The sequence below is a fragment of the Poecilia latipinna genome, unplaced genomic scaffold (assembly GCF_001443285.1).
Source record: "Poecilia latipinna isolate Pla-1442-1.1 unplaced genomic scaffold, P_latipinna-1.0 Scaffold831, whole genome shotgun sequence".
Taxonomy (NCBI): domain Eukaryota; kingdom Metazoa; phylum Chordata; class Actinopteri; order Cyprinodontiformes; family Poeciliidae; genus Poecilia; species Poecilia latipinna.
Window position 1 is genome coordinate 113,850 of NW_015113447.1, and position 26,920 is coordinate 140,769.

Sequence of the window (26,920 nt, forward strand, 5' to 3'; positions counted from 1 at the left end):
TGGCTGTTTGTTGTACATTTACATCAAACTATGAACTGAATGTTGACTAATGTTTGTAGTCCTTTAAAAAAAGAAGACACTTTGAATTAAATATATAGAGCCAAAACTGCTATATATATATATTTTTTTCAAATTAAAAATATAAACCTCAGAAAAAGATGAATGAATCCCCGCCTCCAACAACTTTTTTCTCTCCACCGTTCTGTGAAAGCCTGTTGCACTGCCACGCATGCGCAGTTCAGCGGTATGCGAGAAGAAGAGGAAACGAACATTTTTACAGCTCCGTCATCGATGCAACAATTTGTTCCCGTCTCGGTTCTCCGGGAATAACTGGATACATCTGACTGGTTTAACTCTGGGACGCAAATAGAAGAGGTAGTTACCCCACAGCCCCTCACTTTAAGTCTCAACTCGGGGATTTTGGCTTTAAAATCGGGGAACTGAGAACGAGGTCTGGGCGTGTTTGAATCTCGAGTGTTGTAGAGACAGGCTGCCTCCTCCTCCTCCTCTTCCTCGCCAATCTGGATGCTAGCTTCGGTAGCCTCTGCATGCTGTTCCTGCTGTAGTTATTGAAGTTGTGCTCCAGTTAGTGGTAATCTGATTTATTTTGAAGACCAGGTGAGAAGAAGATGGGGTGTACTCTGAGCACGGACGACAAGGCGGCGCAGGAGCGGAGTAAGATGATCGACAGAAACCTGCGGGACGACGGAGAAAAGGCTGCTCGGGAGGTCAAGCTGCTTCTGCTGGGTAAGAAAAAGATGGATGGACGGGGTGGACTGAGTGTGTTAACCGTAGATGGACGTTATTGTTAGCTTGTGCATGTCGAGGGGGTTTCTTATCTAATGTTCCCAAATTACACTTTTATTCGCGAATCTATCGAAACTGGAGGCGTTTCTTGTTTTTTTTTTATTTTTTTTAATTATTATTATTACGAGTGGAACTGCGGTTCTTCTGTTAGCTAAACTTTAGGTTGTCCCCATTGTGTCGTCCATCCTCAACAAATTTAAATCAACTTTCAGTCACCAATAGCGTGTTTATTCTGGCTCAGGGCGCTTTTATCCTCCAGTAAGTCCGTAAGCTAATTTAACTGTAAGATAATGAGCTGCTTTAGCGGCTCGGTGATAGCACGGATTAGTTAGCCAGCAGGACGCGTACAGGGTCGGATCTGGTGTCCAGAACCGCTTTGTGAGGGATCTGCACCGTTGTTTGATCACATTCAGTGACATACATGCTGCTCAACCTCCTTCAAACCCACAGCAGCCTCGTTGATGTCCAGATACCCTTCCAGAGTACATGCGTGGCTCCTAAAAGTGAAGGTTTGAAAGAGATAGTAGTTATCCCAGTTATACTGCTCAACCAGTCTGAATGCATTCCAGCTTCAAAATGTGGTTAGAAAAACAACGCAAATGCGTCAAAACAATCCATTTCACCAGAAAGAACAATAAATATACACCGAAGCCCGTTGAAAAATGTGGAAAAATGCTTTAATTTAAAATAAATAAATAAATCTTTGCATGATTGCCAAAAAAGTCAGTTTTCAAGCAAAGGAACATATGTAGGAAAACGGAAAGTAAGCCTTTGGAACCACTTTAAAGAACAGTTAAAGAACAATTTTAACTGTTCTTTCTTCATTATCTCATAAAATCCCAACATTTTAGGCACAACTATTTTCAAAATCATAAGTAAGATGTCCCATTGTCCTCGACGCTTCATGGACAAATTTTACCCAACGATACAGCAGATACACACGGTGAACCAGGAGATTTTTAGACCACTAATGTGTTGAGGAAACGGCAGGAAGAGGTTAATACCTTTAAAATTTATTTTATTACTTTATGCTCTTTAAGGCCAGTTGGAGTTTATATAACTAAAGCCTGATTGCTGTGGAAATATTTTACACAGACTGAAATTACACATCTATAATTACACGTTTAAAAGGTGCCATAAATTGATCTATAAAACTCAAGTATGGAGAAATGAAATAAAGAGGAACAATCTCTACAATATTTGTCTTGGGAAGATTTTATATTTTTAAAATTCTGAAATTATGATAACATGATTTGTGTGGGGTGGTGAAACGCTGAGTGTCGGTCTTGATGAAATGATCTCCAGAAATCCTTTTTCAGATTTAGAGCTTCTTACTTAAAGCACATTTCTGCCATTGTAGTCACACAGGACTAAAACAGTTTTCATAAATAAATATTCAGGATGTCAAACTCCTAAAACATTACACCGGTTCTGAGGAACTGATGTAATGCAACGGTCTGATGCGTCACTGCCTCAAAACACTGAAAGCAAATGCCTGCGTCATCTCCTCAATCAACTTCTACTGATAACGTCTAAAAGCTGCATTTACATCGACCTTTGAGGACTTCATAGCGTTTTTATATCCAAGTGTAATGGACATAAAAATCTAGTGATATTTGAAATGTTCAAGAACAGCTTAGAGGCATCAGGTCTTTGCCAAAAGTATTGATAGAAGTAAAAGCTGAAAAGTTAAAGTGTCAACTCTGACACGATGATGGATTAACTGTAGGACTGTGTTAAAAACAATTTCCACATTTTCCTCATTCCTCTCCAGCTGTCATTATGGTGCCTTCAGCTCTGTATGTGAATCGCAGTGTCATGTGTGGGCAACCACAAATAGGCAAAATATATTATGAGCATGCAAAGCATCAATACTTGATCCATGTACGATAGTAGCCAGTAGGAGTTTATTGCAACTCTCCATGTTGCACACACCAGTATTGCGATAGTGATATTCTTGCAATGTATTGCGCAGATCCAATAGATGGATGTACTTTGTTAAGCCAAACTCTTGACATCTCTTGAAATAAAACTGAGATGGTAAAGTAAAATGCTGATAGCCTCAAGAAAAGCTTGCAAAATATGTGTGAAAGAAAAATCGACAAAAGACTGTTCTTGGTCTCATGTTTTATCTGAGTTTGAAGGACTAAAGTTACGCTCTATGTAACCTGTTGTATGCAAGTTTAGTTTCCTTCATAGGTAAATATTTTGATAAATTATGAAGATGCATATGATCCTTAAATCTAGTGTATTATTTAATTGTGTATATATAAATTAGTAACAGCATATTTTGCGATAGACACGTGATCAATATCAGTAGGCAAAACGTCTGATAGAATATTCAATAATTTCACTGAACTCTGATTCAGAACTGCACAGCATTATGGGGGATGTAGGCAGAGGAGAAACTTTAGCTCCTGGTGGTTGGTGGCATCAGCTAACTCACTCGCTCTTTGGTTACCTAGCAACATGTTGAGTAACTTAAACAGCAGCAGTTTAAGGTTTTTATTCTTTGTTTTTTATGTTCTTTATTCTTTAAAAGTAAAGGACACGGTCATGCTACCAGTTTGGCAGTATTTCAGATATTTTAAGCAAAAAATGAATCGATAATTATTGACAGTTATTGATAGCAGCTGATGTGAAACGTTTATATTGTGATAAGCTTTTTAGCCGTATCAGCCAATCGTATATGTTTTGAAATCTTTGTATCATTTCCAGGATTCTTTTTTTTTTTTTGTAAATGGAGTATAATAAATAGAGTATGTGGAAAGTAAAAATCAGTAGTTTCTAGAATGAGTACAGGACGTCCACAAAGCAGTTATGAATTGACATGTTGTTGTTACGAAATGCTCTGGTGACCAACACTTTTATGTTGTTTTGTCAAAGTTTAGCAGCTTGCAAAGAACAATAAATACTTCATACCGGTTATGAAATCTCTTATTTTTTAGGCTCACTGTGTCTGAAGGCTAAAAACATAAATGCTCATCTGGATTCTCTCAGATCAAACTCTGTAAATTAGTGTTATTATTATTTTAAGGAATGCTGCCACACCTTTCCCCACCGCTCTGCCTCTGCATCGGTTCAATTGATGGATGGGGCACAGGTTGCATAGCAACGTTGGTGTTCTGGCTGACAGCAGTATGCATCTGTCACAACTTAAATTACACGACAGAGACAGCAAAGTGCACGTTTGAACCCTGTAATATGCTGCAGTGTTGTTTTGCATTATCGGTGGCATTTATCGTGATTAATCTCTGCTTTTCAGTTTGGGTTGGTGCCACTTTTTTCCCCGTGTTGCCTAATGCAGTACACTGTTGACCTGCTGATGGCTTATGTAAGTGTGCGTGCCTCATTTGCGATGCTGATTTGAATTTTAATGCTGGTGGTGTGTAAAAAAAAAAAAAAAAAAAAAAATGTTTGTTTTTTTTTTCCCCTCGTCAGGATTCCCACAATTACCAGCACCAGAATGAGTTTCTGTTGTGCGTTTACTATTTGTCATCTTACAAGTCGACGGGTTTCATCGCACATCTAGTTGTTCATTTATTTCAAGTCACGTACAAATTTCCCAATCTTAAGTATGTTGCAATGTCTCTGCAAAAGACAGCTCAGCCCAGAAGAGGCAGAGTTGTTGTTTTTCCTTCAAAATAAATCTGCTTTTATTGCGCTGGAGCCCTGTGGCACTTTTGAGTCCTTCAACAAGCATAAAACATTAGACTCCTCTGCCTTTTCCAATAATTGGCTTCTGAAGTGTCCTTGAAATCTAACGGCAGCAGGGCGCTTCGAATTCGTGATTTCAAATTAATATTTTTTCTCTTTGGTAATAACAACTCTGTTGCATGATCGCTGTTTATCATGTGGGACAATGAATTGCAAAACACTGCAGCTCACCTGGGAGCAGAGAGTCCCTGCAGAGACGGTATAATTAAAATGTTGTGTGCTCAGCTTAAAACACTTCTGTATCTCAGAGGGACTCTGTACAAAACACTTTAATGGCAAATTCGAAAGCATACCGAAGAGCACTGATTACGTTTCCTGTTTTTAATAATATCATCCAAGCACAAAATTGTACAAGCAGTTTGGAGGAGTTTTATGGTTCAATATTGGATGCATCTGAGTCGCTGCAGTGCGATCAGATGGGAGGCTGTAACCCAGATAAATGTAAGCTGTGTGTAATCTTGTTGACAGGAGGATCGAGATGATTAATCCAATTGCTCAAAGATCGCTCTAAACTGGCCCTAAACAGCTTCCATGCTGCTCTAAGTGCTGCCAAGATTGACATTTTAAGCAGTTTGAAAATTTCCCTCATTCTGAACATCAAGCTGCTTCTCTTTATGAATTTTTATCTCAGCTGTAGGATTATTGTGCAGTAAATGAAGGTATTTTTAGGATTATCTAGTTTGTGACTTTTAGTAATTATTTTTTCCAAATGGGCAGATTTATGCAGCAAAGTGACCTGTTTTGTGAAGGGGAGCTCTACCACCTGAAGGTAATGGAAATGAGTGCAGCGATGCAGAGTGTTGTACAAATATGCGGGCATGATTTTACTGCAGGCTGCTGGATGCAAATTCTGGTCGCTACACACATTAAATTTGTGGGTAGATGTTCATGTTTCAGTTGAAGGGTTTTGTTTTGGTGAAGTAAGTTACTTTGTGCAGTTTGGTTTTGTGTGTTTGGAGTTCATTCTGTCACTTTCAACATTATGCTGCTCTTCACCTTCCTGATGCTGGGAAAGCGTCGTTCGCCAGATGTCACATTTTAAGTCACTCTGGTGGTGATTATTCAGTCACTCGGGTTTTTCAGGGCTTCAGGTTTGCTCTGCCTGCTGTAGAAAACGTTTCATTTGGTTTTTTTTTATTGTTTTTGCTGCAGGGTCTTTGTGTTGATTTAGAGGCTATTGCAAAGCGTAGTGGTGCTTTTGTAAGGACATAGGATTCTCATATTCATAATAAATATTGTATTGTTACTGTATTTCTGCAAAGAATTGAATTAATGCAAAACATGAGCACAGCTTTTAATTTAAAACATAAAGTGAACAATTATTCATGTTGCTGAAAATATGGTATAATTTAAATATGTATTTTACCTGCTTAATGTCAAAGGGTGTTTTTCACTAAACAGTCATATTCAATAAATTAGAATATGGGTTCAGATGAGGCTTGTTTGTAAGATTAAAAGCACCTATTGAAAAAACAAAAACATTTTATTGGATGCATTTATTCATTAAATTTTTTTTCGTTTTTTTTTTTTTATTATTGTCAGCTATTGAAAATATCAGTTTCATTAGCTGTAAGCCATCTTTAATTAACAATAGAATGGAAACGTCTTTTATAGTCCTACAATGGGGAAATTTCTGTACAACAGCAGCAAAGAATAAAATACTTTACAAAGTATTTTATAGAAGAGTGAAAAATACCAGGAAGTAATTCAGCTACTGTGTTTGGCTGCTTGTATCTTTGTCATCATTGCAAGGTATAAAGAATAAAATACTGTGCAGTAAAATTTCAATAGTGTGCAGATGCTGAGCTCCATAAAGCCAGAAAGATTAAAGAGGCAGTACTATGTAAAATTTACTTTTTTTTTTTCTTTTTAAGCTTAACATCATGTTTTAATGTTATTCCCTCATCAAAATCGTACCTGGAGCATTGCCTTGATTCTTTCATGCATGTTTGAGAAATCCTATAATCTCCATGGCAACCATTCAGCCATGGGTGGACCTAGAGTCGGCTTCAAGACGCAGCTCCTTGGAGTCCAAGAGTTTCTATCTCGCAGACTGGCCCTTTTCCTCTCGGCTCCTTCAGACTAGCCAGCATCAATTAGCAAACACTGAGCTCATTGTTCGAGCTACTTCTCAGTTCAACGCTGGTAAAAACGTTAAATGAGATGACTTCCTGTTGGTGGGGTTTTGGAAAGGGCTTCTTAAAGAGACAGAGGCCCAATTTCAAGGTGTTAAATTACAAGGTCAAATAATCTTTTAAGTCAAATTTGATGTATACAGCATTTTTATAACAACTGAAGGTAACATAGTTACTTGATTGTGCTATTCAATCAATCAAGTTTATTTATGTAGCAGATTTCAGCATCAAGGCAGTTCAAAAGTGCTTTACGTCTTAAAAACACAAACATAAGTCATAAAAAAACACCAGAAACAAATGTTATATTTTGATGAGTCTCATCCTCAAAATGATCAATAAGCATCAAATATGTTGGTCATTGTTCCATTTATTTAGCCTCGATTTAAAGAAACTCAATGTTTCAGCTGTTGTGCAGTTTTCTGGAAGTTGACACTGTGCTTGGAAAATACATAATACTGTCCCTTTAGCTCTCTTACTTTATCTAGGACCTTTAATAAAAGGTGTCAGATGTTGGTATCTTTTTTTTTTTATGTCTTACCTCTGCACCAATCGTAACGTGCCTTTTGGTTTCTATTTCAGGCGCTGGAGAGTCTGGGAAAAGCACAATTGTCAAACAGATGAAGTAAGTCTGAAAATGCAAACATGCAGTTTCCAGTGTTTCAGAAACAACCAAATCGGCATGTAATAACACAATGCGAATAATCCCAGAAGTAGACAGACTTTAATGTACAACTTGTGACATGAGATCATTCAATCCCACATCATTGTTCTTCTGCAGAGCAGACGTCCATTAGCTCACTGTAAGGAACTGGATTGAGCTCCTCATTGTGACACATGCTGATCAACCTACGTCAGCGCTGGCAGTTTTTATGGAGCTGTAATTTTCTTCCTTTAAAGGGGACGTTGTGTTTTGTTTGACTGTCAGCCAAAAGTGCTTCTTGTTGTTGGCTGCTTGTTGAAAACTTGCATCTTCAGGCCTTAAGAATGACACAATTAATATTCTAATTGCAGTGGTGTCTGTCAAACATTTTTAAAGACTTGATTCAGATGCATCTTGTCAACAAAATGAAACCTTATGAAACAAACACAGCAAAATAATTAATTTGGTCATATTTATGCTCAATTATGTGCATTGTGTTCTCTGAGATTTCTACTCATGTTACAGGGAAATCAAATTAGAAAACGTTAATTATTTCAAAATTATTACAGGATAAATGTGAAATTTAGTTTTGGATTTGAACCATAAATGTACCATCTTATAGGTGTATTGATGAATGCTGATTAATTGGTTAAATGGGCATTAGCTCAGACTAATTTGACCCTCATTGTTTACCATACTCACATTTGATGCTCTGCTGCAATCAGTTGATGTTTCAGATACAAAACACGAGCTAACGTATTGATTAGTCTATATTTCTTGTCAAGCATAACATTTAATACTATCTGAGATTAATTAAGCTGGAAGGTACATTTTATTTTTATGTTTTTTTTTTTGTTTGTTTTTTTCAAATCTAAATCAACAATTTGATAACGGTTTTAGGAGTGTTTGAAGGGGTTAACTCAGATTAACTTCATCATTTGGTTTTGCTGCCCCCAAGTGGCCAATAATGTTTCTGATTTAAATGCCACCCTCCAGCTTAAATATTTAAAACCTCAGTTGTTTTATTTTTAATCTTTTGTGTTTATTTAAAGTGATATAAACGCTACAGCAGGTAGTTGAAGGTTTCCTCTGCCTGTTCTTCAGGATCATCCATGAGGCCGGCTACTCGGAGGAGGAGTGTAAGCAGTACAAGGCCGTGGTCTTCAGCAACACCATCCAGTCCATGATGGCCATCATCAGAGCCATGGGACGTCTGAAGATTGAGTTTGCTGAATCAGCCAGAGCAGTGAGTCCAAGCAAAGAGTTTATTTAAATTTTTTTCCTGCGTTATCAGGATGGGGAATCTCCTCAGTTTCCTGTTCAGTCCTGATATTGATCAGATTCACACGTACACGACATCGCTTCCTCTTAGATCGGCACATCTGAGCATGTTGATCTTCCTCCAAACATTTGAGGAATTCAGCGAAGTTTTAGCTCCTGAAAAGTGGAATAAGATGCTGCTGGAGGTCAGCCAGGCTGTTTGTAAAACCTCTCTAAAACACCTTTTTCCCTCCTTTTATCAACTGTCGTAATCTTTTTTCCTTTGTACACATCTCGAGTATTTGTATTTTTATTTAGCTCATGTACTAATTAACCACTTCTATTCCTCTTCTCTCTCTGTTGTTGTTGTTTTTTATAGAAATAAAGTGGTACAGTAATAGTAACAGGTTGTTATTTATATTCAGTCCTCTGGTGCCTTTTCTCCTGTTTTCTCATTGAGCAGCATTAGAGGAAGTGGGTTTGATTATAAATGTCACAAATAAAGATGTTGGCCTTGGATGAGACATTTACATCTCCATTAATCAGTGATAACAATATAAGTCATGAAACAATAACATTCAGGCTTGTTTTTTTTTTAAATCTAACTGGACTTTTTCTTTCCTTGCAGAAGAAAGGCTCATTCATTTGCTCAGCATGACTAATCTCATTTTGTAATCGTCACCATCTTAAAGTCTTGATGCTTTCCTTTAGTGATTTTCATGCTTTTGCAAACAGTGTTTTGCTGTTTACCTCAGAACTCTTCAGTCTTTAAACTCAAACTCTATTGAGACAAGAAAAGATTTAGATGGAAACTTTTAAAGTTTTTTTTTTAATATTATGACTCGGATAAGGAGATCTGTAGAGAACTTAGTGTACGAACACTGACAGCATTTTAAAGTTTTAATTCTTTTATCTAATATTCCTTCGTGAAATATTCTCTGTAATTCTGTTTGTTGAAAAGAAATGGTTGATGTATTCCTCTATTTGCTTTTCCAAACCCAACAGAGTCTCTAAAATTAAAAAAAAAATTAATCAAGTCTGGATAAATTGTAAAAAACAAAACGGCAAATACTTGAATATGAAAAATATTTGTTTCTTATTCTATTACAAACTGATAAATAAAAGACCTTGTCTTTTATTTAGATATTTGGTTAAAACATGTTAATTGTGAAAGTGTTGCTGAAAATTGCAATAGCTTCTCTGTTCATTTCTTCAAAGCAGTTTCTCTGCTATTGCGATATTGCAAGCAAATATTGCTAAAGCAAATGTGGTTTTAACATCTTTTGAGCAGCTCTAATCTTACATGCTCTTTCTCTTTGCTTTTCCCAATGAGCTTTTTTTGTCCGCTTTTACTGAATATTTCTGAGCTGATGACGGAAGCCCTGAGCTCCAAGATCTCCACTTTATCACGAATGAGAATTTTAGTCTCAACTTGATTCTGGTTTAAATGTTCAACCATACGGAGTGTAAACTCTTCTAAGTTTCTTTCTTCACAAGCAAGGAAAATACATGGTGGATCATAAATTGTGACCCGTTCAGTGGAGAATGATCCTGAATTAATATGTTTTAAAAATGAAACAGTTGAGTGAAAACTGTCCAGATATCAAACATATCCGTTAGCTGGGAAGCTCTTACCCACACTGCAGAACCAGAAGCTCTGTTCTTACTGTGGTTCGTCTCATGATTTATTCATTTGAGAATTATTCTTCTACTAGAATAGCTTAAGAAATCTATTGAGCTTCCATAACTATGTAATTCGGATTATTATTATTATTTTTTCCTTATTTCAATAATCTTTAGGACGATGCCCGGCAGCTGTTTGCCCTTGCGAGTACAGCAGAAGAGGGCGTCATGACGCCTGAGTTGGCCGACGCCATCCAGCGGCTCTGGAAGGACGGAGGCATTCAGGAATGCTTCGGCCGTTCCCGGGAATACCAGCTCAACGACTCGGCATCATAGTGAGAGAATCCCAACTGTACTGGGACGCGTTTATGACCTGGTTGATTTTCTGTCAGCTAACTTTGCCCTGCCTGTAACTGTTCTTAGCTACTTGAACGATCTGGAAAGGCTATCTGCACCTTCCTACGTCCCAACGCAGCAGGATGTGCTGAGGACCAGAGTCAAAACCACCGGCATTGTGGAAACACACTTCACCTTTAAGGACCTGCACTTCAAGTAAGTAAAGGTTTAACAAGGGATTTGTTTGTTTGTTTATTTACTACCTGTTCCTTTGAGGCTAAACCTCTGCTACATTTCAACCACTGGTAGATGAAGTTGAAGGTAGTCGTCTTTTTTGCAGCGTCGCTTTCAGTTTGTGCAACGCTTCAGAATCGCATGAAGCTGCGATTTTTGGACCATTTGGAGAAAATCTGCACTAAATTCAAACTTCACCCAGTTCTTTTTGTTTGTTTGTTTGTTTTTGTTTTTGTTTTTTTTGTTGTTGTTTTTTTTTTTCAAATTTGGGCTTACTGTGTGTCTTGGAAAAGTATGGGACTTAATTTCTTTTTTTTGTTTTTAATTTAATCTAAGTAAGTGTAGAGAAATAAAATCTATAAAAAATATTACATGCAAAATAGACATTTTTGCTAAATAAAAGGATTTTCACTCTGATTTAGAAAATTGCCCTCATTTTTCCTTTCTGGTGCATCTACATCACAATGGAGATTTTTATTCAGCTCATTTTTGATTTTACTCATGGATAAAGACATTTTTCAAGAACTTGAAAAGTGCTGCTCCAATAGGTTTTATTTAGGTAACTCCACAACTGATAAAAAGTAAAAAGTGAAATAACTCTTCAGTCTCCGGCTGAATCAGAACGAACAACTAACTTTACACCTAATTGAATATTTTGCACTCAATTGTCTATAATGGTCAAATCTAAACATTTGCATTTTATTTACAAATGAGAAAATTTTGATTAAAACTAGAAGCATATTTGTATGTTGTATTATTATTCCAGTTCTGGAAAACTGTTGAAATGTTTACTTTAAAGCCCCAACGTAATAAAACATTCATGTTTACTGTGAGTGAATGGAAACTTTCTGCACACTGCTGTATGTCACAGCATGGATGGAGGCTGACCTGGTTTATCACTCTGAGGCGACGCCAGCCTGAACTTTAAATCCTCACCAATAACTGGTTCATAACTGGTTAATTCCCGCTCCAGCATTGATCCGTGCGTTTCTGTGACGTCAGGATGTTTGACGTCGGTGGACAGAGGTCCGAGAGGAAGAAGTGGATTCACTGTTTCGAGGGAGTGACCGCCATCATCTTCTGTGTGGCGCTGAGCGACTACGACCTGATGCTGGCGGAAGACGAGGAGATGGTAAGACTTCCCGGCCTGGGCGTGCTCCACCTGCCGCCGTGCGCTGAACCTCTCTCCTCCCCGGCAGAACCGAATGCATGAGAGCATGAAGCTGTTCGACTCCATCTGCAACAACAAGTGGTTCACGGAGACCTCCATCATCCTCTTCCTCAACAAGAAAGATTTGTTTGAGGACAAGATCGCCAAGAGTCCTCTGACCATCTGCTTCCCCGACTATGAAGGTGAGTCACAGCAGCAGCAGGCCTTCATGGTTCTTCAGCTCCGGTTTAACCTCTGACCCTGCACACACTCCGTATGTGTGTCCATATATCCTGACAGAAGGTATGGATGAATTACTACTGAAGGAGACTCAGTTAGTTTATAGTGGAATAAAGTCGTATTTATGACACTAATCTAATTTATCTAGTAAATAAATAAATAAAAAAAAATTAAATGACTGATTAGTGCGACATCCATTTTTCATCTAACATAGAAAAATAAGTTAAGGCATCAAGAACCAAATTGCATCCAGATCAGTAATTTGTTGTTTCTTTGGTTGAATTTTAGCAAAGGACAAATATTTTTCATAAATATGCAATTTTCATGTCAATTCTCCACTTGGCTTCACTGGGTTCAGTCGTGTCCCGCACCATCTTTTTCTCATTTCTACACTCACTCAAGCTTGTAAAAAAAAATAAAGATAAAGAAAAATATTAAATGAGTAAAAAAAAAAAAAAGCACATGAAAGAGTTAATGAAATTAAGTCAAATCAAATTACACAAATGAAAACATTATTGTTGGTGTCTTGGCCAGGCCCAGTTTGTAAAGTAAAACTGGTCCTCAAACATTTTACCTGGTAAAATAAAGTAGCAGAACTACAAGTAATAAAACAAGAATTCATCACTCTTTACCTGAAAATAAAAGTTTCCTGAAAAGGAAACTTTTATTGACATTATATGGCTTCTATAATGTCACACATGAAGTTACAAACTCATGCAGATATTAGTTTAAATAATGGCTTCATCCCTTCTATTTTTTTTCCAAAATGATCTTAAAAACATGCATCTTTAATTTCCGTTATGTTAAATCAAAACCAGAACGTTTCAGTTGTTGAACAACAGCGTCATGTGGGATTGATTTATGTGTCTGTAAAAAGTAAAACTGACTGAATATCCTGCAATAATAGCGATCCCATATTTTTGGCACAGTGCTGTGAGATTCGGCAGGAGAAACGATAAATAGTTAAATAACTTAATGGGTCTTTTTAAATCAATTCCCATCAGATCTTCCAGGTTAAAGGTTAACGTCTCCTGAACATCAGCGCATCAAATTAAACAAAACAAAGCAGCTCAAATCCGAGATGTATTGAATTTCATTGGATTCAAATCTTAAAAAAAGGAAGAGGAAGTAATCAATTAAAAACAGCACTCGAGTATTGATTTATTATTTTGTTGTTCTGATAATTAAGGTGGCATTTGGCTGCAAAGAATTACTTCTCAACTCTGAACCGTAACTTCAGGTCCCAACACCTACGATGATGGCGCGACCTACATCCAGTTCCGGTTCGAGGACCTGAACAAGAGGAGGGACGTCAAGGAGGTCTACACCCATTTCACCTGCGCCACCGACACCAAGAACGTGCAGTTTGTGTTCGACGCCGTCACAGACGTCATCATCAAGACCAACCTGAAGGACTGCGGCCTTTTCTAAAGGTACCGCCACCGGCTCGTTTGTGACCCGGTCACCGCCGCTCTTCCTCTCTAATCAGACGCTTTTCTTTCTATTCAGGCAGAGAGTCGGCCTACCAAGTGACTTAGTTCAACCCGGAGTCAGCGTGCTGGACGGGCCCTGACGAGAATGTCACTTTTAACCTCTTATTAACTTATGTTCATCTCTAAAAGTTTGAAAGATGGTGTGTAGAGAAAATCTTTTCTGTAAAATATTTGTACAACAGTCTATGGCCATGGATTTTTAGAAGTTTTAAATTGTGTTTTACTTATTTTTATTTTTTTTATATAAAGAAGGGGAGTCATTTGCCAGTTTGGGGGTCCAAAAATGAACTGTTTTTTTTTTTTTTTCCCAGTTACCTTAGTTACAGCGTGTGCTCTTATTTTAAAGTCAGTGTAGCTTTGGTTATTTAACTCTTTACTCAGTCACCTGAATTACTCTCTGGGCATTTTCAGCCTCAGTGTTTGCATAATTTCATCTCTCCATATTAAAAAACTCTGCAGACCAGTTCACTCTGATGCTGACAAACTGTGAGAGTGTGTGTGTGTGTGTGTGTGTGTGTGTGCGTGTGCGCGCGCGCGCTGAGTGATGGCTTTGTTTGGATTGAAGCTAGATGCCCGTTTGAGTGACTGTCTGTGTGAGTGAATGTGTGCACAATATAAACAAAGGGACTTTTATTCCTCTACCTGTCATCCTCTTTCAAAGTTGTATTTTTCTAAGCGACCAAAAAAAAAGAAGCTACTCTCATTCATTAGTCCAAGTTGTGGATGTGCTCCTGCAAACATTCCCGGAGAATCGTGAGGGAAAGAGGACGGCAGAGGTGGCCTTGTAGCAGATTTGGGAACCGGTGCAGGTCTGTGTTCAGTGTAAAGACAAACCTGAACGGGTTCATGATTGGAACATGAGATGGTTTCAAGTTGCATATCTTCCCCCCCTTTGTTTCCATTGGATATATGGACATTAGCGGACTAATCTCCATGATTTTGCGAATAAAAGAGCTGTTCTGGTGAAACCAGGACAACTTGTGCAACAGATGAGTACGTGTTCATCCTTTTCTTCTTTTTTTTTCCTTCCAGGGAAAACAGTGAAATTGTGTCAATATATGTAGAAGCGGCTGAAGCGTTTTACAATATTCTGTCAATGATCCTCAGATTTTTTTATGACGCCGTATTGTAGGTAGAAAAATCTTGTAAATTTCCACAAAAAAATAAAACATTTCCAGAGAAAACATGGACATTTCTGAGTTTGAATTTGCTAGAAAAAAACTTTCAAAAGTCAAAATTTTCAAATTGTGGAACAAATTTCCAAGACTTATTGATGCTATTATTATTTTATAGAGGCAAGCTCATCTTCTAAAGAGTTTTCAGCTGAGCTTTTGTGTCCTCTCAAAGGAGGATTTTTGTTTTGCTAGTTTTAGTAAGAGCAGCAAAAAAAGCAAAGCAATAAAACAGATTTAAATTGCTAATTATAACTTATGCAAAGTGGTTTGACGTAATTCCTGTGGAATCGAGGAGCCGCTCATCTCTGGCTTCTTGAGAAAAGTATAAAGGATGATCTGAACTGGATTTTACTAACCGAGGTTTCTGTAAAACTAATCCTGGAGAATCTCGTAACTTCGAATTGCTGTTTTATAAAAGAAGGTTGTTATAAAAAGAAACTATACGATCTGTTCAAACTCTGTAGAGTGAAACCGTCGCCTTCTTTGCATCATTAAAAGTATTCAAATCACTGATCTTTACTGACTGCAGTGAGATTCCCATAATGGGTTTGGTTTTTGTCAATCATTATCTTGAAATAAAAATAAAATAAACCATCTTCATAGTCTGCAGCTGAGAAGTTCTGGGTTTCTTCTCCACAGCAAGTGACCTTATCCTCATTTTTCTGACATTACACTGAAGGAAGTTTCTGTTTCACCATGTGATAAAATCTGTCACAACTGTCTCATGATTTACTTCTCCCTGCTGCAGCAGACTGACTTTAACTGTGTCGTCAACAAACTTCCGGAAATGCCTGTCAGTGTGGCGACACTTCCAGCCATTAGTAAATGCATGAACAGAGGTGGAGACAGAGCGGCCTTTTAGAGAGTTAATGGACGACTGACAGGGGCCTGTATGTAAGACAATCCTTCACATACGAAGATTAGACATTAGCGTTTAGCATGAAATATGTGGCTGAACTGCATTAAAAACTGAGAAATAATCCTGGATTTTCAAGTCATAATGTTTGTTAAAAATTGAAATTCAGTTCCTTGAAAACTTTATTTGGTAGAGCAACACAAAGTGGTGCATAATTGTGACCTGGAAGCAAATATGGTTCTCAAAATAATTAAAGTTAAACAGTTTGTTTATGGTCATTGTCCTACAGGCAGACAAACTTGAGTCCCAAGTATTTTGCAATGTTTAACCAGCTTTTTTCCAGGGATGCCTGAAAATAACAGCATCTATTTCCCTATGAACTCTGTCCTCACTAAAAAAAAACATCCTCATAGTGTAATGCTGTCAGCATGTTTCGCTTTGGCAGTGGTGTGTTCACTGTGCAGTGTCACTTTTCCACCACATTTGAGTGAAAACATTCAACATTGGCCTTATCTGACCAGATAATCTTCTTCATTGTGCTTGCTCTCTTCCCTACATGGATTGTGACAAAAAGCAGGGATCTCTTACAAATTACCCTCTTTTACCATAAAGTCCACTTTTGTGAAATACACTGTATTGCTTTCTTTTCTCTTCAGTTTGTCACAGCCTTGCATTGAGTTCATTTGAGTTCATGTCATTTTAGTCCATTTTCCGAGTGTTCACGCAGGGAAGTGGTGAATGTTGACCTCTAGTGGAAAGTTTACGTAACTGCATGCAAAGATCAAGACTGACGACGACTTAATGTTCATAAAGATGACAGATAAGGGAGATTGAATCATCAGTTTGGTAAATAATCACACACATTGCTTCTAATAAAGCTCGTCATGTGAAATATATAGAAAATGGTGAAAATAAGATGTCCTTGTTTTAATAAGAAATTGAATCTCTCAATAAAGACAGATGGTTCCATCCCTCATGAACTGATTGAAAAGAACTTGGAATTGCAGAGCAGCCGTCTTAAAACAGGCTTTGTTGGTTATGTATATTTTTAATGACACTGAAATGATGGCAGCTAATTTCATCTTTCAGACAACTGCCCAAGCATAATGATCAGGAGGAGAGGATGCTATTTTTGGTGAGGCATTGTGTGATTAAAAAGCTAATTGCAGAGTCATTTAGTTAATCCCCAAAGCCCTTCCAGTGAGATCAAATGGTGTGAATCTGAAGCCTCTTTAAAATGAAGGTGTGAGTTTGAGGAAAGAGCGATAAAGAGAGGATAATGGTGAAATTAGTGATTGTGATCCAAAAAGTGTGTCATTTCAGGCAGCTTTCTTCAAAACAGAAGAAAGCTGGACCTAATCTCTGAAGGGGCTTTTTGACCTCGAGAAATTAATGCATTTTAAGAGCGACTTATTCTAAGGATCCTCTGAGGACGGCTTTGTGTGTCTTTACTCGCAAGACACATAATATATTAAATATATGTAGTAAGAAAAGTATGTAGTAAAAACATTAGCAAGAATCATGAATAATGCAGATTTAAAGTGTTACTAAATCTCAGGTTTAACTCCAGGAAACCAAATTTAGTCCTACTTTTTGTGCGACAGACTTGGTAATTGGAAATTTAAAATGGTTCATGTTTTGGTGCGGAGTACCAAAACATGAACTCACACATGCACAGAGAGAACATGCAGAAGCATCCAAGGTCTGGATTCAAACCCAGGACCTTTTTGCTGCAGAGCAACAGTAAAACCAACCATGCAAGGATAAAAGTGAAGTAAAATAGAAAAAGCAAAATTGTACATTGTAAATTAATTTTAATAACTATAGTTGAAATGAAAAAAACATAAAATTAGAGAAAATAAACAGCTCTAATCATTAACTAAGTCAGGCTGAAGAGATACAGCTCTGGAAAAAATTGAGAGACCACTTAAAATGATCAGTTTCTCTGATTTTACTTTTTATCTTTATATGTTTGAGTAAAATGAACATTGTTCTTTTATTCTGTGAACTACAGACAACATGCCTCTGAAAATCCCAGCAAAAATTTAGTATTTATCTGCAGAAAATGAGAAATGGGCAAAATAAGGAAAAAGATGCTTTCAGACCTCAAATAATGCAAAGAAAACAAGTTCACGTTCATTTAGAAACAACAAAACTAATGTTTTAACCCAGGAAGAGTTCAGAAATCAACATTTATTGGAATAACCAGGAGGTTTTCAATGGGGCTCTTCATTTTTTCCAGAGCTGTATGTGCCTTTCTAGTTTCCTTTTAAAAATATCTAAACTCTTAGTTGACTCATGTCTGTTTGCAGCTGAGAGCTGGTTAAAAATAGACAACATTATTTAGGTTTCAGTCTAACTACCAACGAAAGATTGTTTCCAGGAAAACCGAGGGCCGTGGAGAGGCTGTAATATAACAAATCTAATTAATTTTCCTGCTTTACAACATTCCAAAAAATATTTATTGCTTAATTCTTCTGATGCACTTCCACAACTACTGGTTCTCCAAACTCCCTGCAGAATTTGTATTTCTATAATTTTAAAAACAAAACAAAAATTAATTCTGAGCCTGTGCTATTAAAAAAATAAGACTTTAGCTTCCAGTGCTTGTTTTGAAGATGTTTGATGCAAGATCCTTTCAAAGGTAAAAAAAAAAAATGGGTCAAATAGATCATTAAAGCTAAGTATGACATTAATGAAGGAAACTTCTAAGCAGAGCTGTATCCTTATCGGTGTGAAAGCAGTAGTTTGGTGCAGCTTCAAATTGATATTTCTTTCTGGAGCCGCGATGTACTGTGATGAATTATTTCACAGCAGCTGACACTGATACCGGTGCAGATCTGTGAAGGCTAAAATCAGATGATCTGTGTTTGGTTTCGGCAGCCTCCTCCAGCGAGGGAGGCTGTCTGCTCTGGTCTCCCGTCAGGCTGGATTCTGTACAGGTACACAGCCATCACCAGCTCCATTTTTATAATTAAATCTCATTGTGAGCTTCGAGAAGGGGAGGGGAAAAAAAAAAAAAAACCATCGTGATATACACGCCAAATTCCCTGAAGCGTTTGAGTCTAATTAACTTATTCTCTGTGTGAGTGGAGCTGATTTTTAACTGCTGCCTCTTTCCTGCGGCTCCTCGCAGATGTCGTTCTGGTTTCTTTTTAATTTTGAGGTTTAAACTCTTCCAGAGATTGGAAGAGTCAGTGAAGGTGACTCCCTGTTCTCCCCACTCTCTTTGTTGGGAAATAAAAACAACTTAGCATGCATTTCTTTCCTAAAAGCAAACCCTACAAAGCGGGGAGTCAATGAGGGAAGCTGTGGCGTAAATCCATATAAGCTCTATTGAAATTCCTCCTCGGAGAGTGCAGGCTGACTCATGTTATTGTATTTTTCTCCCTTCTGTTGTTTGGAAGCGTGCTTTAGGATGTTCATTACTTTCCACCGATAATAATGACATGAAGTAATCTCCTCATCTTCCCTCTTCCTGGCCCAGCCGGTGTGCACAAACAAACGCAGCCACAAATGCACTAACAAATATTCTGAGGAAGCCCAGATTGTTTTTGTTCCTGCAAGATCTATTCTTGGTCATTAGCTTTTTGGCAGATATAGGAAAATGTGATATCTTATGTTGCTTGACTGGAAAACTGGCTCTCAACCCCACAGTCATCGCGCCACTGTTGTTGGTTTCTCCTGCAAGTCACACTGAAACTGTGACACAGCTGTTCCTCTTCCGAACGCTGTCAAGAGAAAATCTTAAAGTGGCTCTAAATATAGATATTTCAGCTCATAAGTTCTCTCTTTGTTCCTCTGTCACACTTCTGATGGTCCAAAATAGTGGAATGCTCTGATCCAGATATAGATACAGTTTCAGACAGGAGTTTACATGCACTTTCCAAAATTATTGTCATTAATATGGGGCTTTTAATTATGCATTTGAACCATTATTTTCCATAGAGGGGAGGGCGGGGGGATTGATGATGCAACAAACAAGTTAAATGGAAATAAGTTTGAATTTATTCTAGATTTTTTCTCTAATTATTGGATAAATGTTCCTGACCTAGTTGCAGAGGAACCTCAGTTTTATCTCTGCTTTTATCAGAAGGGGGTGAAGTTAATTGAATTGGTTTGCATAATTGGTTATGCACAGTGTGTGAATTTTCAGTCGGGAGCGTGGCCAAAGATGTTCCTCAGGCTGGGACTGTAATCTCCCTCCCAAAAGATTTCAGTGTGAGTTTGGGATCATTTTCCTGTGGGAAGAACCAGAAGACTAAAATTAAGATTAAGTTTCTGACCTGAAAGAAAACCAGTCAGGATTTGAGGAACAACACGGGAACCATTAAGACTCAAAGCCTGGGATGATGCAGGATCACCTGTGCTCAGGAAGGAGGCTCCATGTTACCCAAAAAACCTTAAAACTTGAATGAAATATGCAGTTTACCCATGTGGACTAACCAAATACCTTCTAGAGGCGTTTTCTGCTCAGGCACAGCGACAAGATGAGGCGTTCAAACCTGAAAACACAAAACTAGAGGAGTGTGGTGGTGTCAGTATTATGAAGGGGCTGTTTGGCTGTCAGTGGCTTGTTGCACAAAGTGGGTGGAATAATGAAAGAAGAGGACCAGCTTCTAATTCTTCTACTTTACTAGAAGCCAACAGCTGGGTGGTTAAAACTTGGACGCAGTTTGATTTTCCAACAGAACAATTATCCCAAACAGGCATCCAAACTGCTCTTAAAATTATAAAACAGACTAAAATTAAGATTATGGATTTACCCGTACATTTTCTCTGGTGAAAATGTATTGTCTGTGCTTCCAAACCAGTTCCACAGTGATTATAATACAAGTGTGTTGATAAAAAGAATTAAGTGTGTTTCCTCTTCACCTTCCAAAGGGAAATTGCACCATGTTTGACATTGTTTGCGATGCATGTACTGCATATATTTGCCACTGTGTGAAGCACTTTGCTGCTGTTCGGATTAGAGAAAATGCACTATAAAGTCAAACCTGTGCACTGTGTTCAGGTTTTCTTCGTTCCATCATAATCATTGTACAAATTGGTGATTAAAACAACACTGAGTGATGAGTCAGTGTCAATCTGACTGATACTACACAAGAGAAAAAGTAATTAAGTCAATAAATCAATGGAAAACAACACAGATAATGCAATAAAAAGCAATGACTGTGGAGTGACAATAACTTCAGACATTCTGGTTCTGAGGGGGAAACTTGCAAACCCACAGACTGCGACGCCTTGTAACGCTGCTGCTCTGGGATCCACCAGCAGAGCGGTAAATAAAGCTGGGATTCATTTCCCCTCTGGGTGTGTAATCTACTAATCCAACAAATTTTTCTAGATTATGCAGTTCTCTTTTTCCAAACCTTTTTCCTGTTTAAGCTGAATCTGCTCCACATGGTCATCTGCTTAGAATTAGTGTCAAAAGCGTGATTCGCTGTTGGCCCAAAACACGCAGTGACCTACATGCCGACAGACTTTAAGTAAGGAAAGTGACAGTCCAAGTGGATCCTCTGCTCTTCATGGATTATTTACACACCCAGGGGACTGTGTACTGTACAGCGTTACGAAAACAGACCCATGTTCCTGAAGCATCCACACAAAACAGGCTAGAGAGGTAAGAAACCTTCATCCTCCACCGCGATAGAGGGGTCCGCTCTGGACGGGGGCAAATAAATATTGAATGAAATGTGACTTCAGTCACTTCAGAAAGCCACACGGACATGAAAAAGTAATGGTGACAAAAAGGTTTGTCGTTTTCAGTTGAACTTGAACGTGCGCCATCATGCATGCCAACTGTTATGTAACTGACTGACTGAATGAGGAAGACTCTGAAAGGCCAAAGATGATGGTTCTGATTGGTTATGGGAAATCTGTAACACGCTACAATGGAACAACAAAAACAAAAACCTAGGTGATTTTTTTATTTATTTAGTACAATCCTTAGAAAAATAATAAAATCACTTTTCACAAACATGCCAGAATGCAATTTTATTCAATTTTTAAATTAAAACCGAGAACCAAAGTTGGAATCATACTGTAATTTGGACATCTAATTTAACAAATACCTGTACAAGTCTATTTCTGCCAATGAGTTTACAGTTAAAAGAGGGTCTTTATAGAGTTTAATGAGCCAAAGCAGCTGACTAATTAACAGGAGAGCTGGCAAATAATGGAAAGAAAAGCATTACAAAAAGCCTGCAGCTTTTCCAAAATACGGCATTGAGATTTATGGTGAGAATTAGATAAAATCTTTCCTGTTTTTTACTGAAAGTTTTACTTCATATAGGGAATTAACAGGAATGTGACATTATCCTTTCAAAGCTGCACTGATATCTGAATAAAAAAGCCAACATGTCACCTTTTTGGATCTTTTAGCATGTTGCTGATGGCTTCCAAGGTAAAGTTTCTTGTAGTGCAAAACCATGTAGGGAGCAGTTGAATCTGGACAACATGACTGGAAAACGTATCACGATTTAAGTGTTTCATACGATAATTATTGATTAGTTTTTTGTTTTAAATATCTGAAATACTGCCAAACTGATGGCATGACCTTTCCTGTTTTATCCGTAGTTTTCACTCCACCAGTTATGAGGGAAGGTGGTAAAAAACAAACAAACAAACAAACAAAAAAACTGCTGCTTCGCACGTTACTCAACAGGTTGTTGCTAGGTAACCAAAGGGACGTTGCCTTGGTGTTCGTCCTCTCGCTGCAAACGTTGGGAGAACACCACCAAGCTAAATGTCTGAGGTTCAAATGGGACAAACCTCCTTTAAAAATACAAAGTGATGATGTCATACAGACTCAATGTGATACACGTGTTTGATTTCAGCTATTTTAAGTAGAAAAAAACGTGGGGGTGACCTAATTTAATTCTTAACAGAGATTGCATTGTTGTTATATCAACATGAAATTTTAAAAGTAATTTTTCTTTAAATTTATTTGTATTATTTGAATTATTCGGGTATTGTTAAAACCTCTTATTAAATATATATATATATATATATATATATATATATATGTTTACATTTGCCAAGTTGACAGGGTGTCCTGTTTTTGTTTTTTTGTCTGGAATAAGACGTTTTTCGACTCAAAAGGCTCAAGTCCAAGTTCCAAGCCATTAGTGATAAAGTTTTGGTCAAGCTCCAAGGCTTTTGTAATTATATCAAGCTAAGTGTAAAATCATTACATTTGTGACTGCAGTACAAGAGATGTAACTCAAATTTACACGTTTGCTGACTGGCCCCCAAATTAAATTCTGCTTTGGACCTCATAAAGGCTTGGGTCGGCTCTGGAAAAATTCAATATCTGAGTTAAACAAAAATAAACAAACAAACAAAAAATAGATACAACAATGAAGATTTAAAGAGACAAAACCACCGTGTCTACTCAGTCATTAGATGTAATCAGGGCCCTCATGTGAGATTCCTCACACTGGTGATACATGAAATATACTTCTAAAAGAAACAATGTTAAGGATTAATCGTTTTTGTTAAGTTATTAACGTTCTGGTACACTTTCGGCACACTTATATGTGTTAATAATGTAAATATTTAAAACCTGAGGTTGTCTGTCCTGCAGGGTAAACTGTTGCTCCTCCTGCATGTCATCTCCAGCGTGTGATCAGACAGCCGGAGGAAGCGCCCCTGGCAGTGTAGTAAACGAGAAGCGCCTCCTCTCTCCATCGCTTCACGCCGAACCAGAACCATTCATCTCTCCCCTCCTTCAGGCTTCACATCCGGGTCATCCGCCAGGATCTGTCTCCTGCGTCTGTGGCTGACTGAGAGTAAGAATTGTTCCGTCCGCCGCCGCGCTGTACTGCAGCTCTCCTCCCGACTGCGCGGCTCGCCGAGCGGACACTGCGCTTAGCGTGCACCGGCGACGATGGAGCCCCGAGCGCCGTGAAGCCGCAGCCGGGTCGCACGCACACAAAGCCGGGGGATGAGACGGTGAGGAGAGGCTTCGTGTATGGGCTAGCCCACGGTGATTAACTCGCCCGAACCATGTCGAAGAGCCTCAAAAAGAAAAACCACTGGACCAACAAAGTCCACGAAGCGGTGATCACCCGTGGGAAGGACGGAGAGCTGGGCTTCGAGCTGAAGGGGGGCGCGGAAAACGGCCAGTTCCCCTACTTCGGTGAGGTGAAGCAGGGGAAGGGACTGATCCAGAGCGGAAAACTGGCCCAGGATGAGCTGCTGCTGGAGGTCAACGACATGCCAGTGGCCGGGCTCACCACCCGGGACGTGCTGGCCGTCATCAAGCACTGCAAAGACCCGGTCCGCTTCAAATGTGTCAAGCAAGGTGAGATGTTTGGGAAAGAGGGGCCAAGAGCGCAGCGCGGCGCACATTTCACAGGGGGGGAGGCTTGAGAGTGTTGGTGAGTGAGTGAGTGTGCTGCGTTATTTTTCATGCTCTGCCTTGATTAAGATGTAGGCGAATATGAGCACTGAGCTGTCAGGCTGAGCTGAGCGGAGAAACGTGGACAAACACGGACGTTTCGGGCCTGTTTGTGCAACGACGGGTCCAGTCCAGCAGAATCAGCAGCTGTAGTGATTTGTTTACCACAGAGTCTCTGGTTCGATGCCACAGCCTGGAGGGGGTGTGTCTGCATAGACGTGATATTTTCTCCTTGGACCGAGCTTTTCTCACCAAACAGGCCTTTGCTGTGGATCAGATGTTGATTCTCTTGCATGCATCACGTCAGACATGATTGTGGAGACTGGGAATTTAGAAGCGCTGCTGGTTCCTTATTAGAATATTACATAAGACCAATTTAAAAAGGATTTTTATTACAAGAATGTTGTGCTGGGGGGTGGGAACTGTCATAATCGACACCAAGAACATTCAGGATGGCTTATAATTTTGCATAAGAAGCGGGATGATCACAGAGTGAGATAAACAAGGATATCGGCAGGAAGTTTAATGGAAGGAAAAAGTGTGGCTGAAAAATGGTGCCCTATATACCCTAAACCCACAGTTTTGAGAGAATTGTGAATTGAAGCCCCTTAAAAAGCTTGGGGAGGAGGGGATTCACAAGGTGTGAAGTCTGAGATTTAAGAGGCACTGCACACAGAGGCAGAGTGAAGTCAAAGTTTATTTACAACATCACAGATACATAAACGATTAAAAAAAAAATTAAGTTTGGTAAAATAATAAGACAAAAATACCAACAAAAATAAATAAATAAATAAATCCTGGATGCAAATCCTGTTGCATCCAGGACATGAGGTAGCTGTCATTTCCTCTAAGTGCCTCCTTAACCAGAGACATCAGAAGAGTTTTACCTCAGCTGAGCAGAAAAACGACTGGACTTTTGCTCAAATGTTCAACGTGTTCCTTTCAAATGAAGGCAAATTTTGATTTTCATTTGGAAAATCAGGATTCCAGAGTTCAGAGTTCAAGGCGCTTGAGGTTCAGAGTGAAGTTTCCACATTGGTGAGGATTTGGGGACTCATGTCATCTGCTGTTGGAGATCCTCCATGTTTTATGAAATACAAAGTCTGAGTAATCCTCTACCAGAAAATATTAGAGCACTTTATGCTTCCCTCTGCTGAGAAGCAGACACAGATGATCTAAAGGCCGTTATCAATGCAACCTGAGCACCTTAGTGGAGCCACTGGGTGATCGCCTCGATGCCAAGCGCCTGTAAAAAGAGCCCCAACTAAGTTTTTAATACATATTCTGTACAACACATGGATATACCTTTTAGTATATTGGTGTATACATATTTATTGGTCTTATATAACATACTTATTTGCTAAAAAACATTTTGAGTTGTCATTGCCTGTGAGCCATAATCATCAAAATTAATAGGAATAAAAAATGTAAATGTTGCTCAGTGTATAAGCAACATTTTGAACTGATTCAATAAAATAAATTAACTTGTCAACTATATTCTAGTTTTAGTGTTGCATCTATTTATGTGACTTTTTGGTCATGTTTGACATGAATGACAAAAGAATCTTAAAATTAAAAACTTAGCCTGAATGTTTTTGAATTATTAAAGACACACTCAATTTCTCCAAAAACACTGGTTGTGGTACAACCTGTTATTTCATCATATGCTAGCAATTTAGTTTTTTAGTTTTTTATTGTTTGGTTATAATTTTTTTTTATTTTAATTTTATATTTGATTTCTTTGCATTTTTTTCTTGCATTCTTCTGGTTCTGGTCTCCACTTATACATTTTTATTTATTTTTTCATCTTCAGAGGTTATTATTTAAATTCCTACAGATTTTTTTTCCAGTTTTATATTTTTTATTTAGAATTTTAAAACTTTGATTTCTCTCATCTTTTTAATGTTTTTCTTTTTAAATCTTTTTCCTTTTTCTCTTTTAATTTTTTTTGTTGCTTTTTGTAGTTGTTTGTTTAGCTGTATTTTACAGTGTTTATAATTTAGTGGAGGGTTGTTTGCTCCCTCAGCAGTTGACTTTGATAAAGACCAAACCTGGTCACCGATTTCATTCCAATTGAATGAGAAATAATGGCATTTGAAGTATTTTTCCTTTAAATCATAGCTTTCCTTTCATCATATTCTGTGCTCAGTTGCTCTTTTCTCACTGGGACATTTTTGTTTTTTACTCAAAGCAAGAAGCCTCATGTACGACCTACATAAAAACTTTCATATTGATCATCTCCGGGGCAACCTTCTCCTGAGTTCAGCCATTGTTTTGTGTAATCATTTTGTCCTCCTGCGGCTGAAGGCTTGCTCTAATGTTTCTGAGGCATAGCGCCGGGGTTTATGGCAACAAATCTCTGTGATTGACCTGCTTCTGTCAGCCAGCGTAAAAACTAACACGTAACTAGAACATAAAAGCACGAGTGGATAAGATATTTATCATTCATTGCACCATCTGAGGCTCAGTTAAAACTCCAAGTAAGTGATGGAGAGGAAGAGGACCTGCGCTCTTACATACGGTGACTTGCTTCTGGGACAGAAATAAAAGCAGGAGATCAAACTTGTTTTTTTGTTTATTTTTGGCCGCTGCAGCATTTGGTCAGGCATCCTCTCCTGACTGCTGGCTCTCCATCTGTGTTTCCATGAGCTGTATCAATGTGATTGATCACTGCGCCGGAGCTGCTGACATGGTAAGGTCTTGTGATGTGCAGCGAGTTAGACGGACAGGTCTATTCTGCTGCTCCATCCTCCTCTCTTATCCATTTAAACATGAGCCTATCTGAGTTTCCAAACACCCACATCACTTCTCTGAACGTCCGCGAATACGCTGCTGTTTGAGCACAGCTTG

General features: G+C 38.4%; 2 protein-coding genes across 13 annotated transcripts in view; both read left to right on the forward strand.

The window, feature by feature from the left end:
• Window positions 1-220: 220 nt before the first annotated feature.
• Window positions 221-14,626, forward strand: LOC106956600 (guanine nucleotide-binding protein G(i) subunit alpha-1-like). 2 transcript variants are annotated; one of them, XM_015047548.1, is made up of 10 exons: window positions 221-375; window positions 614-747; window positions 7,239-7,281; window positions 8,404-8,545; window positions 10,360-10,517; window positions 10,606-10,734; window positions 11,755-11,884; window positions 11,952-12,105; window positions 13,383-13,575; window positions 13,652-14,626. In XM_015047548.1, exons 2-9 carry the CDS (start codon window positions 630-632, stop codon window positions 13,571-13,573), a joined length of 1,065 nt encoding a protein of 354 aa, XP_014903034.1. In that variant the 5' UTR covers window positions 221-375; window positions 614-629; the 3' UTR covers window positions 13,574-13,575; window positions 13,652-14,626. The 2 variants fall into 2 exon arrangements, with proteins under 2 accessions (XP_014903034.1, XP_014903035.1); XM_015047549.1 differs by having other exon boundaries at window positions 619-747.
• An 8,082-nt stretch (window positions 14,627-22,708) lies between these two features.
• Window positions 22,709-26,920, forward strand: part of magi2b (membrane associated guanylate kinase, WW and PDZ domain containing 2b) — a 109,823-nt gene continuing 105,611 nt past the window's right edge. For 6 of the 11 annotated variants that reach the window (XM_015047535.1, XM_015047536.1, XM_015047537.1 and 3 more), the window contains exon 1: window positions 22,711-23,974. In XM_015047535.1, coding sequence (XP_014903021.1) covers window positions 23,677-23,974 — 298 coding nt within the window. In that variant the 5' untranslated portion in view covers window positions 22,711-23,676. Of the gene's footprint in view, window positions 23,975-26,920 lie in introns of all 11 variants that reach the window. The other 5 variants (XM_015047533.1, XM_015047534.1, XM_015047542.1 and 2 more) reach the window with 2 other exon arrangements.

What these genes read in the sequence shown, in the direction of transcription:
- LOC106956600 (XM_015047548.1), top strand. Translation starts at nt 630, where the DNA reads ATGGGGTGTACTCTGAGCACGGACGACAAGGCGGCGCAGGAGCGGAGT. An exon ending in CTCAACGACTCGGCATCATA is followed by an intron (nt 10,518 to 10,605) that starts GTGAGAGAATCC and finishes AACTGTTCTTAG; the next exon opens with CTACTTGAACGATCTGGAAA. An exon ending in TTTAAGGACCTGCACTTCAA is followed by an intron (nt 10,735 to 11,754) that starts GTAAGTAAAGGT and finishes CTGTGACGTCAG; the next exon opens with GATGTTTGACGTCGGTGGAC.